The sequence below is a fragment of the Rhinolophus ferrumequinum genome, chromosome 5, assembly GCF_004115265.2.
Source record: "Rhinolophus ferrumequinum isolate MPI-CBG mRhiFer1 chromosome 5, mRhiFer1_v1.p, whole genome shotgun sequence".
NCBI lineage: Eukaryota > Metazoa > Chordata > Mammalia > Chiroptera > Rhinolophidae > Rhinolophus > Rhinolophus ferrumequinum.
This window is the reverse complement of record NC_046288.1, coordinates 36,415,991-36,430,036: the sequence shown is the minus strand read 5'-3', so window position 1 is coordinate 36,430,036 and position 14,046 is coordinate 36,415,991. Positions and strand designations below refer to the sequence as shown.

The window sequence follows — 14,046 nt, the reverse complement described above, 5'->3', positions numbered from 1 at the left end:
CAAATTTTATTATTTAGAAATGATATCTTATTTTAAAAATAAAATCCACTATTTAAATTTAATAAGTTATGGTTCTTATGTAAACCATGTAAACCATTTAAATTTAAAAAATGAAATTTAAAGACAAGTTGAATTTTTCTTTCCCATTTTCTAGCTGCTAGTGAACATATTTCAATAATAGAGAAATTGTTTCTTTGTTTAGAATAAAATACATTCATGGAACAGAATCATGTAATGTCATTATTCAAGACATCAATGTATTTGTTCTTAAGATTTATTGGTTATTCTTTTCATACCTCCAAGCAAAACAACTCAAAATTGAAAGTGCAGAGAACTTTATAAATGTACTATAGAGTCAAAGTAGCTTGTGAAAGGAAATAGACTGTCTAGTTTTGCTGGATCAGAAATAATTTATGGTGTATGTTGCAGCTAGCCAATCACAGTGTTTTCCCATGAGAAACATGGGAATTTATATTTAATTTAAAGACCGAACTCCCCAAAGCATTTAAAAGCATAAAGCAAAAATCAATGAGAAGGAGAGTTGGTTATAAATATTTTTTACATTTTGGTGCATTTTTATGCTATCACTTATTACGTCCACTGACTGTGATTCCATACTCCTTATATTCTGTATATTTCCATCATTCGACACTAAATAGTCCCAAGAGTTCTTTCAGAATTTTATGTGCAAAAATAAATCCTTGGCACTTACACAGTTATTATGAAAGAACATGTATGTATTTACAAACTTCTAATCCTTACAAAGCATTTGCAGAGAATATTCTAGTCAAAATGATGACACTGAGAGGTGAAAAGGATGCCATACCTCTCTCTTCTGTTTGAATTCACAAATCAAACAGTCGGCCCATATCCACGGTCATGTCTATCTCTGTATCTCTATACCTATAGATCTGTACACACATACAAGTTGAGTACAAACTAACTAACTCCCAACTTAAGAGCTCATCAAGCTGAAATATTGTCACTGATGTCTTCCAGCAAGTACCCTGTAAAGTTGGTAGGGACTGTGGGTCATGTCAGAAGGTCCCTGGATGCCAGCTATGTGGATAGGGGACTTCTTTGGAATGGAGTGGTGGGCTGTCAAGGTTTCTTCCGCCCCATCAGTAAGGGAAGATGAAAGGACTATACTTTGGGTGATGCCACTTTTGATGAAGTTGCTTGGTGCATTATCAATATGCTTACTATTCCAGGTTACCTTAAATAAATTTCAGAGCACTGGGTACCATATGGATGTACCTTTTTTCAGTGTCTTTAGTTTATACCTAATAGAAGGAAGAAACTAGTATAAATCAAGGTCTCTATAGAAATAGTTTAGCCAATGCTTACCAGATTGGTATTCATTAGATTTTAAATTTATCATCATTAGATCATATGCCATAATTCATTGTATTTAAAGTATCAGTTGTAAGATGCACCGTTATATTACGAACCCCTGAAAAAGAAAGACAAGGTTGTTAATTACACAATGACTCAACATCAGTTGTAAGACATACTCTGATTTCAGAGATTTGCTGGAAGATGTACATAGTAGATTCTATGAAATGAAAATATTTTAGTGTTATTTAATTGATTGGGTGTTAGGGCACTAAAAAACAATTCTTTGGGTTTTATTCTTGATTGGTTTATTATATGTTAATTATTTAAATGTTTTCCCAATAAATTTCTTCGGTAGTTAATTTCAGTTTTGCCTGCCAATTAATTAGCAATTCCCCTTTGATCAGAAGAGTGCTATTTTATTTTGGCAGACACAAGCACAGAATGAGATTCCGTACACAGTTGCTGTTACTGATTCTTCTCTGTTCCCAGTGCAGTTAGATATCTTCTTCCCCTCTGAATTCCTTGTATCTATAACCTTTATTGGAACACATTTCAAATCCCTTTCTTGAAAAGGAGTTGAAGTATAAATAATGATGTTAAAAAAACGCATAGTGTTTGAAAGGTTTAAGTGATAGTATTTCGCACCAAGTAGCAGATTCCCTAATAAAGATAGATGTTGAATTTCTAACTGTAAAAAATTGACTTTCCTGTTTTTGTCTGCAGTGAAGATGTCAGATCAGCTAACATTATTGCTGAAGAAAATGATGTCGCATGCCTGGTTATAGATCGAGAGTGAGTATACTGACATTGTTGGAGAAGGCAGGCTACTGTCACCTTTGAAGACGTGGCCTTCTGTTGCTCCAAGGGCCCATCTGTCTTCTCATTCATTTCCACTTGGAAATGCAGCCAATCCTCAGCTGCAAGTACATTCTGTTAAAATTCATGGGGGAAAAACGGGGCCTTCTGATCTGTCTGTGGCAGTGGCAGATGCTGGCCGACTAAATATTTTGTGTGCAACGTTTGTACATAAATATCAGTAATAGATTTAAATTTTGCATCTTCCAGAGAAATAAGCTTGTTAGTGCTCATGGATTCTTTTTCCCACACAAGATTAGTGAGCAATTTCATAATTTATTTCTAAAATGCTCTAAGCATTCATAAACTTTTTTGAACAAAACCAGTCTCTCTCAGACAAAATATAAAATACTCATTAGCTATATATATTCCCAGAGCTGTTTTAATTTAACATTTCTAGTAATTTGCAAGTGATGTGTATCAATAGTCATCTCTGGATGTCTTAGGTTATTTTTCCGAACAAGTCTCGTTTTGTGTTCTTAACTCACTTCAAATCATGTTTGAATCTGGCCCTTGGATCTCATTAATTAATTGAATATTTATTGATTATCTAGTTATAATAAAGAAAATTCAAATATACCAAAGCTAGGCCATTGTTTAAGAAAAGTCATAGTGTAGTCAAAGAAATAGGGCATACTTGTATGAAATATTAACAAAGAATAGTAAAATGACAAAAGGTATCACAAGGGAGTGTATAGTTGACCGGTAATTCCGTACAATATTTATTGAACATAAAATCATAGAGATTTAGAGCTGGAAAGAACTTTAGAACATTTAAAAAAATCTTTTCTTTATGGAAAATTTCAAATATATTAAAAAATAGGCAGGATGGTATTCTGAACCTCATAATGCAAGTTCAACAATGGTCACTTAACGCGTTATCTGTGCCACTTCATCATGCCCTCCCTATCTGCTCCACACTACTTTCAAGCAAATTACAACCATATAATTATTTCATCTGTAAATTTTAGTCACGTCTCTAAAGGCTAAGTATTACTTATAATGCATGACCACAATAACATTAACATGACTGAAAAATTAACAATACTTCTTTTTTTATTTGTTATTTTTTATGGAGATATAATCGACATATAACATTATATTAGTGTCAGGTGTACAACACAATGATTCAATATATGTTTGTATTGTGAAATGATCACCACAATAAGTCTAGTTAACATTCATCACCACACATAGAATAATAATTCTTAACATCACTTCCAGTTATTTTAATTTTTCCATTACAGATAAGAAGAATAAGTCCCAGCTCCGTTAACGAATTGCCCCAATAGTGCGATCTGTGATGGAGCAGGGACTCCTGCCTAGGTCTCCCCATTCCTCAGCATCCTTTCCACCATGCTGTTTGGCTCCCATAGTATGTGTTCTGAAAGAGAAGCAATCACGATGCAGTAAAGCGGGCAAGGTTTTATTTTATTTTTTTAAGTGTGAGAATGGGCTTAAAAATTAATAGGAATTTTTTAGGCAAAGAGGAGATGTGGAAATCACTCCTGGTGAAGTAAAATTTAAAAGTAAAAGCATAGAGCTAGAAAAGTGCAAAGTATGTTAAGATAAAGGTAATCTTTGGATGCCAGCTCTCAAATGGAATATATATTGATATAGTGTTGTCCCCATAATTGTTTTGTGTATGAGTTCCTTAAAAATATATGTATGCACTAAATAATAGCATTAGCTGTGTGGTAAACTCTTATAAATTGCTCCAAAATGCTAGGACTAAAAATATGATAGAAAGGAAAATCTCCTTTCCTTTTCTTTCATTGTAATCGCATAATCAAATATTTATACAATATCTCATGTATTCATAACCCATGAAAAGGACGCAATGATTTTACAGAGTTTATAAATTATTTGAAAGTTTATGATTTTAAAATATTTAATTTCCATGTGAATAGTTGAGATTTTATAATATGCAAAATATTGTATTAGGCACGATAAAACATAACAATTTATTTAATAAATTCTCTGGATTGGGGAAGCTGAATATCAGGTATGACTAGGTGGGCCTACATCCTGGATTTTCTGAGACAGTCCTAACCATATTTATTATTGGCACCCCTTTTCATTCTGAAAAGTATTCAGTTTGTATAATAAATTATATGTCACCCTAGCAATGACTTATAGACTAGATTAATATCCCTTGATAATTCTCCCATGGCATCCTATCTACCTTCATCATATTTACACTTTATTCAATTGCGTTATTTAACATCTGTCTTCCCCTTTTTCTGTAAGCTCCAAGCATTTATTTGTTCACTGCTGTTGCAGTGTCAGCATTGGACAGTCTTTGGCATACCAGAAGTGCTCACCAGATATTGGCTGAATCAAGTGCGCTATCCTTGCGATGAAATATAGTGACCTAAAGCCTATGGCTTTTTGTTTCTTCTTTCCTAATTTATTATTTTTAAAAATGCACAGAATGAATACATTGCAAGGAGGAGTGTTAAAGTTTAAGCTGTATTTCCTATTTTTAAAACTAATAAAATGTATGAAATAATTGTAGGAAATAGCAATAGCTTTAAATGAATGGGAAGTGTTGCCTGTAATATTACCATTACTGTTTGGTTGTTGGGACAAATCTCAAGGGAGTTGACGAATTAACTCTCAGGCTGTAACATCAGTATGCATACAGGCTGTTTGTTTTTGATTTTGTTTTGTTCCGTGTTTTTTTATTTATTTTTTTAAACATTTTTTATTAGTTTCAGGTGCACAAAACAATGTAATAGTTAGACATTTATCATTTCTATCCCTCACACAGTGATAACACCCCTCCCCCCATCCACTATCCCTCTGACATCGCACACAGCCATTACATTTCCACTGTCTCTATTCCTAATGCTGTACTCTGCTTCTTGTAACTATATATATATATACATATATATATATATATACATATATATAAATATATATGTATATATATAATTGTAGTTGACATTCATTATTGTTCAGCTTCAGCTTCAGGTGTACAGTGCAGTGATCAGGCATCTACATCATCTCTGAGGTTGTCTCCCTAATGAGACAATACAGGCTGTTTGAGTGTTACAGGGAAAATGTTGTAGCTACTTAAACTTGACTTTAAGTTTAGTTTTCAGAGAATTTTTAAGGGACCTGTGACACCAGTGTCACCTACATTTAAAAATTAAGATTTCTTTAAAACAACACTAGGAAACAAAATAATGGTGATGTATAACATAAATAAAAACAAGAAGCATAAATAAAAGTACAAGAAGTATTTCCTTTTTACTTGAAAATTTAACCATTGGAAATTAGAAATTTAATGGCAATACTGTTTTATTTCTCATCACTCTACACTCAACAAAGGACAGTCCACAGAAAAGGGTAGAAAAGAGTGGAGAGTAGATCTGGAAGGGAAAATGGAAAACACCCAGGACAGTATATGGGATACGCTTAATAATGTAAATATAGATTGGTTGTCAAGTAATTGTGGGTAGAGGTGTTCAGGGCTAGACAGGCAGTAAGTTTTGACAGTTTACTAATGAGGTGGCTCTGGTTCATTCGTTTTAGGTATTTTGTGGTAAATTTTCATTTCTTTCATTTTTCTACGTTCAGTTGCTTAAGATATTACCAAGATGATTGGAACAAGGTTTTGAAAAGGATACTATTTTGAAATAGGGAAACACAGAGATACTGTTTTTGTATTAGTACTCTAATAATCACAAATCAAGGTAGTTGTCAAGTGTGGGGGCAAGGAAGCATTGGAATAATCGATAAGGATAATCAAGAACATATATTTCACTGATGAGGAAGATTATTTTTTGTCATAGACAGTGCTGTATGTAAGAATTCCTGGAGACAACAGACTGGGGACAGGGAGATTAGATGGGGTACACAACAAACCTGTGATTATTGATGGGTGAGGGAGGTCGGGGAGGATATTGGCTGAACCTCAGAGAATTACTAAGTTAAGGTTAAAAAAATTGGATTCGTTTATGAAGGAATGTGGAATGAGGAGTAGTATCTAAGGATAAAGAAATTCATCTGTGATTTTTAAAATAAATTATTTGATTGAGCAAACTTAGAAAATCTGTTACCCATGTAACCTATTGATTCCGTGAACAGATGATGTAGACTATTTACTTTCCACTGTTTTCTTAAAAGAAAGAAAGAGGGAAAGAGAGAGAAGGAGAGAGAGAGGGGGAGAGAGAGAGAGGAGAGAAAAGGAAGGAAGGAAGAAAGGAAGGAAGGAAGGAAAAAGGAAGGAAGGAAGGAAGGAAGGAAGGAAGGAAGGAAGGAAGGAAGGAAGGAAGGAAGGAAGGAAGGAAGGAAAGAAAGAAAGAAAGAAAGAAAGAAAGAAAAGAAAGAAAGAAAGAAAGAAAGAAAGAAAGAAGAAAGAAAGAAAGAAAAAGAAATGATATTGGTAAACCTGAACTGCAAGGAAGAAAACTACAGAAATGTTTTCTTACTGGTAGCCTCTTTGCTTTCATAAACTCAAAGGATCAACTATATAACTTCTAATAACTATTCTATATATTATTGAAACACTAACATACATAAATTATTGAAAAACAATTTACAAAGCCTTGACTAACCATACAATTAGTCTTGTATGAGTTTAAGAAAAATGTCAAGTTGCAATGGCAACTATTAGCACAGAGCTTTTGATTTAATTTAATTTTATTCATTTAGAACGTTCAACCAAACAGTCGGCACTTTTGAAGAACTCCAAAAATACCTTGAAGGGTATGTGGCAAACCTGACCCGTGATGATGAAAAAAGACATGCAAAGTAAGTGGAGGAACATTTTCCTAAGCTGGATATGACTTCAGCAGTTGATGAAGAAGGGGACAAATTGGTGTGATTCACTCCGTTGTCATGTTTAGTGTGCTTTCACTAGAAAATGTGGGGCAGGTCTTTTAAGTTGTCTTCCACAAAGAGGATACCACTTCCCGCTAGTATGGATATTATTTTAGTTTATAAGTAGTCAGCTCCTTATTTTGGGTGATAAGTAGTAGCGGTAGGGAGAAATTTCCTGATAGGGGGACTTGGAAAAGGCATTCTTTATATTGTCTGGGACTTAGCTCAAAAGGACATTAATTCAGAAATGATGCCACTCTTGCCCATGGAAATCAAATAGGAATGCCAAGGTACTAGAGTAGCTCATTCACTCTGATTTCAGGTTAAGAACTAGCAGTATATTCAAAATTATTTCAAAATATAAGGGAACTATTGCCCAGGGGTGTGTGTGTGTGTGTGTGTGTGTGTGTGTGTGTGTGTGTGTGTGTAGGGAGGAGTTGGGTAAGGCTCTAAATGTAGTAATACTGAAGAGACATTTTTTGTTTATAGAAAAATCTACTTTGTAAAATTAAAATTATTTGACGATTGTTAGCTAATAAGCATATGTTCCTCAGACAATACTCAAAGGTCTGGAAAACTGACATTTGAGTTAAATCAGAGGATTCAATCAGGACCTCATAAGGTTTTATTTGTTTGTTGGTTGGTTGGTTGATTGTTTTTTTGGCAAGAAATGTATTTATAATTTTTATGCCAAAAGCCTTTGTGTAGTAACAACAATTTATGAATATCTAATCCAGAGCAGCAAACTTTAAATAAAAGAGAAAAATGAGTATTTCCAAATAACAGTACTTAGACATAAAGTAAGAAATGTATTTTTTTATGTTTCAAAAAATAGTTATTCTGGTTTAATCATAGAAAGCTTCAAGATCTGACAAAAAGCAAAACACAGGAAAGTTTCTCAATGTGGCATTTTCCTGTAGGTGACGCAAAGAAAATGGCTCTCGGGTTCTAGTTCCTCTCATTGTCTCTTTATTTAACAGCTTTATTGAGATATAATTTAAATACTACACAATTCACCAGTTTTTACCTCTCATTGATTCAGTTTGACATTTGTCTATTATTGTGTGTGTGTGTGTGTGAGTTTTTTTTTTGTTTGTATATTCTATTGCTTTTCTGCCCAGACCTGACTGAATTGGATCCTATAAAAGTTGAAATAGCCTTTGTGACAACTGTGGCCAGTAATTACTCAGAAATGAGAGTGTTGTAAGAGTGGAATGTATGTGTGGTGTGACCCCTGGTTGACTAAGGGAGTGTATGTAAAGTGTCACTTCTCTTGTGCAGGAGGTCCATGTCTAACCGGAAGCTGTCCAAAGCTCTCTCTCTCGAGATGATTCAACTGAAGGAGAAGGTGGCCAGATTCTCCTCCTCATCCCCATTCCAGAACCTTGAGATTATTGCAACACTGGGCGTTGGTGGGTTCGGAAGAGTTGAGCTTGTAAGGGGTTTACGTTTCAAGCATCTGAGAGAAGCCTTTTGACTTTTTTTTTGTTTGTTTTATATTCCAGCATATCTTGGAGGAATGTATGAATTGTTATTGCTCACTTAAATGTTGCTTTAACCTGAAATTAAGCAAGTTCACTTTCAGCCTGTATTTTATATAGTAGCAGGTCTGTGCTAGTAAGTAAGTTATAGCTATTCCATGCTTCCTGCATCACATCCTTTGGTGAATTCTTTTCTTGATGGTAGTTATTAGAGAATGTGCCAAATAGCATTGCCAAAGACTATAAAACATTAAAAATACATTTCCTAACAGCAAAGTGTGTGTATACATACACTCCTGACACATGAACTGTCTGTACAGTAAAGAAAAGAAGAACGTGTCCAGTGGAAGTGCTGTGGAAACAAAATCTTCAATATTATGGGTCCATCTCTTAAACAATTTCACTACCAAGACTGTCTTTGGCTTTCAATTCATTACTCTATTTTTGGTTGCTCAAAGTTTTCTATCAGAGAAAAAAGAAACAAAATATGACTGCAAGGGAATGTTTGAAGCCTTTTGTAGTGTTGATCAGGACAGCTGGGAGCGTATGGCCTGATTTCGGCTGGATCCTCCTCAGAGTGCTACTGTCAGATCAAGTGCTCTGAGGAAACTGTAGAATGGAAATCTGTGACCTTATTAGATACAGATGGTTCTGAACTCTTGGCAATTACCAAGTCCTTCTTTGCCCAGCAGATTTTTAATGATTCTCTGTACATTAACCTCCGGGAACTATGCTGACACTTCTGTTTGCTGGATAGCTCTGGGCATGAGCAGATCTGAAGTGCTGCCAGGAGACTACGGATAGTACACTTCACACCCAGTCAATACTTCATGTCTGATGGGTGAGGGGGAAGAAACAATTTCTTAATGGGCCAAAGAATATTTACAATGTTTCTTACTCCATAAGGAGAGACGAGAGCAATATCCATCTGCAGCGTTATTCATCAAAGATCTTGGCAAAAGGATTGAATGAACAGTACCGAGATCTGTTTTTTCTATAGTTAGATAATAATAATTGAAACAATAATTCCACCAGTAATTTAAAAGCCATAGGCAACACTAATGGCGGATGTGAGAAATATATGAAGTGCAACCATTTCTGCACAATTTAATTACATGTCAACTATAATCTGCTTATGTAGTTTTAAGCCTATCTGAATAAATACCTATTAAAATATTTAATTTCCTTTTAAGGGAAAATTCTGTGTGTCCATGTAGAGCAGTGCTCTCTAATAGAACTTTCTGTGCTGAGGAAAATGTCCTGTATCTCCATTGTCTCATCGGGTCTCCAGTAGCTAGATGTGGCTAGTGCCACGGAGGAACTGAATGTTATTTTTAATTAATTTGGAATTAAATAACTTATTGTGACTAGGGGCTATCACATTAGTGCAGTTATAGATCTTGATTTAATTTGTTTTGTTTTGAAAATCAAAGAAGTGAATGTTAAGAAAGAACAATTTGGGGCAATTCAGGTTGAAGTTTTTCATGTCACATTCAAAACAATAGATTTCTAAACAGTAAATCTAACGAGAGTTGTTTTTCTTTTTTCCTTGTTTCCCTACAAACATTTTAGAACCATGTTTGTTATGTGAACTCTTTTGGAAATTGCAATGAAGGGGAAGTGTGTACACCTCAATAAACTCAGTTCTTAGAGGGAGAAGTGGTTAAAGCTTACATACTATTCAAATGTGCAAGAATTTTTTCTCTCCTTAGTTAACAGGCTTTATATAGATGTTGTAAATCTTTCCTCGTAAGATCATTTTGAGGGATCTTTCTCTTCTTACATAGGTTAAAGTAAAAAATGAGAATGTTGCTTTTGCTATGAAGTGTATAAAGAAGAAGCACATAGTTGACACTAAGCAACAAGAGCATGTCTACTCCGAGAAGCGGATCCTGGAGGAGCTGTGCTCCCCCTTTATTGTAAAGTAAGTGAGCATTTGGCTTCCAGAACATAGGACTTTAAGCCCTTCCCCGACGTGTTTCCATGCAAGAGGATGCACAGAGGCATAAGAAGAGGAGGCCCCACTCTGAATTCTCCATGCTAGTCACAGCAGCAATACATAAAATGTTACGAGTTTGAGATCTGGAGTCAAGCACCTAGATTTTTTTTTTTTTTTTTTGAGTAAATGTCAAGAAAATGTGTGTATGTGAGTGTGTGTGTGTGTGTGAGAGAGAATATAAAATTATTGGAAAATGTTTGAATTGATTATGTAATCCAGACCTAATACAGAATTTGGGAAGTGAGAATCCATTTGAAACCCCTCAGGGACTATGCTGCTGTTGAATTGCTGGAGTAAGTAGCATGTGGGCGCGCATGAGCTGCCAAGGAGCACCAGGCTGTGGTCCTGGCAGTACCTAGATGCTGACAGGTCCACCTCCTAACAGTTACTGTCTACCTGTAGCTATCACCAGAGTTTGAAAAAGAAATGATGCTAGGTCACAGCTGTCTTTACTTGTGAATTCATGGGTTAGTGGTGTAAGCCAGTTTATATTTTCAGATATGTCTTAGTGCCCCAGAGGGTAGCTTTAGTGATTTCTGGGTAATATAAAGTACCCTTTCAAGAACAGAATTTATACTTTGTGATCAAATGCCTTGAGAGAATCTTCTTGCCAATGCATATTCCTGATAAATTTTTTCAAAATTGAAAAAGAAATCTGAAGCCAGGCAATGCTGGCAATAAAGTCATCTGATTATCTTTATATTAACTATGTCCCAAAATACATCCCCCTCTTTTTTTTTATCAACAATTCATTATGACAAGCGGCTACAGGGCATGGATTAGGTTTGATTCATTTCTCATATCCAGCTCTTTACAAGGTTCGTTGCATATAGTAAGGTACTAATGATACTAAGAATAAATATTAATGACAGCATTTATTGAGAAATTAACATGTGTCAGGCAGTCTTCTAAGCAATATATTAATATGTCACATACATATAAAATACAAATACAGAGGGTGCCCCCCAAAATGTATACACATTTTAAGAAAGGAAAACTGTATTAAATTGTAATAATATATACCAATAACAATAGATGAATACAAGTCACTGCAATTACAAGAGGTGCTCCAAGTGGTTACCATCAGCGTCCAGACACTTCTGATTGTGGAGAACTACTGCTTGAGCAACATTGAACAAAGTGTCCACTTGTATACATTTTTATGTCACCCCCGGTGTATTATTTATTTTATAAATTTATATTTATTTTAGATATAATATATAGATATCTAAAATATATTAATTTAATATATAATCAATAATGTATAATTAATGCATAATCAAATGACTATATGTATTCATTTGCTCTTCATAATAGAACAATGAAGTAAATGTTATGATTCTCCTCATCGAAGAACAATAAGAAAAGTGAGGTTGCATAGCTAATAAGTAGCCAATCAGGGATTCAAGCCTAGGCAACTGATTCCAGGGCCCACACAGAACCCCTGTACTAGACTGCTTCTGCTGTCTGTACATGATGTAACCTGGGCATGGTGCTAGGGAGAAAAGGGGTTCTTTTGATTTGATTAAGACCCAGAAGCTGCTTTCACCTAATGTGGAAACAGTACCCTGTCCAGGTCTCGCATCAGGATTGAGGTTGTCATTTCCTGAGATTCTGGGAGTGCTGCCATCTCAGTCATTTGGCTCAGTCTCTCTCTTGCCATTGCTCTTAGATAAGAAAAACTCCTTGCCCAAGATCATACTCTCTCTCCAGGTACATTCTGGCATCCAGTCACAGCAGAGCGCCTTGAAGCTGAGGCTTTCATTGAAACTAGATTATAATCCAACTCTCTCTCTGCTCAAATCTAGATCCTTCCTTCTCCATGGGTGTTGTTCTCAAGTGCACTTTCCACTAATCTTACGGCTTACAACCCTCTGTCTCAGAGTCTACTTCCTGAGACCAGCTAGAGGATATAAGACGTGGGTATGAATAACTGTTATGCAAGGCAGATCTTGAGGGAGATATATGCAGAGTTCTCTGGGTTTTTGGAGGAAGAAGGAACCATATTTGGTGGGTGGGATAATGATCTGCTTTATCAGGAAGGTGACCTCTGAGCTTGGCCTTGAGGAATGGATAACACTTTTACAGTGAAACAGATGAAGAAGTCGTCTGTGAGTAGAGGGAGGGCAGGCTAAGTAACGGGGTTAATGTGAGCAAAAGCAAGGCAGTAGGAAAGATCAGAGTAGTCAGCGAGAAGCCCAGTGTAGTTGTACGATGTTTGGATGTTCAAAACGTTATTGATGATGCTCTTAACCAACTTTAAAGAGGTTTTAAAACTAGATAACTAATAATAACCATGTTTTTATCTGTCCCCACAGATTATATCGTACTTTCAAGGACAATAAATACGTATACATGCTTCTGGAAGCCTGCCTAGGTGGCGAGCTATGGAGTATATTAAGGGACAGGTAATGAAAAAAGATTACAAACAATAACTTTAGTCTACTCATAATTGGTCTAAACGATCATATATTCATGAACATTTAAAGAAACATGAAGGAAGTAGTTAAGTTATGATTCTAAGAAAATATTATCACTTAATAAAATATTAATAAAATAGTAGTAATAGTGATATTTTCTTAACCAACATTATAATTGTGTCATAGGCACACTTCGGCAGTCATTATCATTTTCATATTACAAATTAAAGAATCCCAGGCTTAGAGAGATTGTGAACTATCTGTGGTCACATAGTATGAAACAGAGTAGGTATAAACCTGAATGTTTCTGATTTTGAATCTCAAGAAGAAAGTTGAAGAAAAGGGTGGGGAATGGTGAAGCCCTTCTGAAAAGCAGAGTAAGATGTCTGCAAAGATTCAATTTTACAAAAGGGGTAGTTTCTGAACAATCAAAACCATGTATGCATAGGGCTCCAGAATAGACAATTTGGGGTTTTCTAGACAATGCAGATTTTTCTCACCAAAGAGTAAAAAGTAGAAACTTTTCCTCCAGTGAGTTTTGAGTTTATTCGGGGAGACAATGTATGCAATTTAAAAACATTTCTTTATTTAATGTGAAAACTAAATAGGACAAAGAATTTGCAATTTGTAATTATTAATCAATGCCAAATGAGTGTGGTAGATAGTAAGCTCGGAGGAGAGGAGAGATAGAAAAATGTGATGGTATATGGAAGGACTTGAACTAAACTCTAAAGATGACCAAAATGTGGAAAGACAGAGAGGAAGGGAAAATAATGTAAGATACAGCAGAAATGTTGGAATAGGATTAGGTCTGTTTGTGGATGATCAACAGTAGAATTTAAATAGAAGACAAGGCAGCAGAAAAGGAGATGGGAAAGTAGGTTTGCACTAGGTTGTGTGGCTTAATGCCAGGCATTTAGAAAGTGTTACCTGGGCCAGTTGTTCTCAGCCCAGACTACACATTACAGTCACCTGGGGGTTTTACAAAGTAAAAATGCTGACCCCTGACGCCAGAGATTATGGTTCAGTTCATCTGGGATGGGGTCCAGTAAATGATTTTTTAAATGCTTCTCAGGCAATTCTAACACGTTCATGGCTGATAATCACACACCTAGGCAATAAG

At 35.3% G+C, this 14,046-nt stretch overlaps 1 protein-coding gene across 4 annotated transcripts in view; it reads left to right on the top strand.

Moving 5' to 3' along the window:
• The window catches only part of PRKG2 (protein kinase cGMP-dependent 2), a 97,464-nt gene that overhangs the window by 49,843 nt on the left and 33,575 nt on the right, over window positions 1-14,046 (top strand). For 3 of the 4 annotated variants that reach the window (XM_033105262.1, XM_033105263.1, XM_033105261.1), the window contains exons 9-13: window positions 2,062-2,130; window positions 6,856-6,954; window positions 8,305-8,458; window positions 10,292-10,428; window positions 12,822-12,911. In XM_033105262.1, coding sequence (XP_032961153.1) covers window positions 2,062-2,130; window positions 6,856-6,954; window positions 8,305-8,458; window positions 10,292-10,428; window positions 12,822-12,911 — 549 coding nt within the window. Of the gene's footprint in view, window positions 1-2,061; window positions 2,131-6,855; window positions 6,955-8,304; window positions 8,459-10,291; window positions 10,429-12,821; window positions 12,912-14,046 lie in introns of those variants that run through there. The other variant, XM_033105264.1, reaches the window with a different exon arrangement.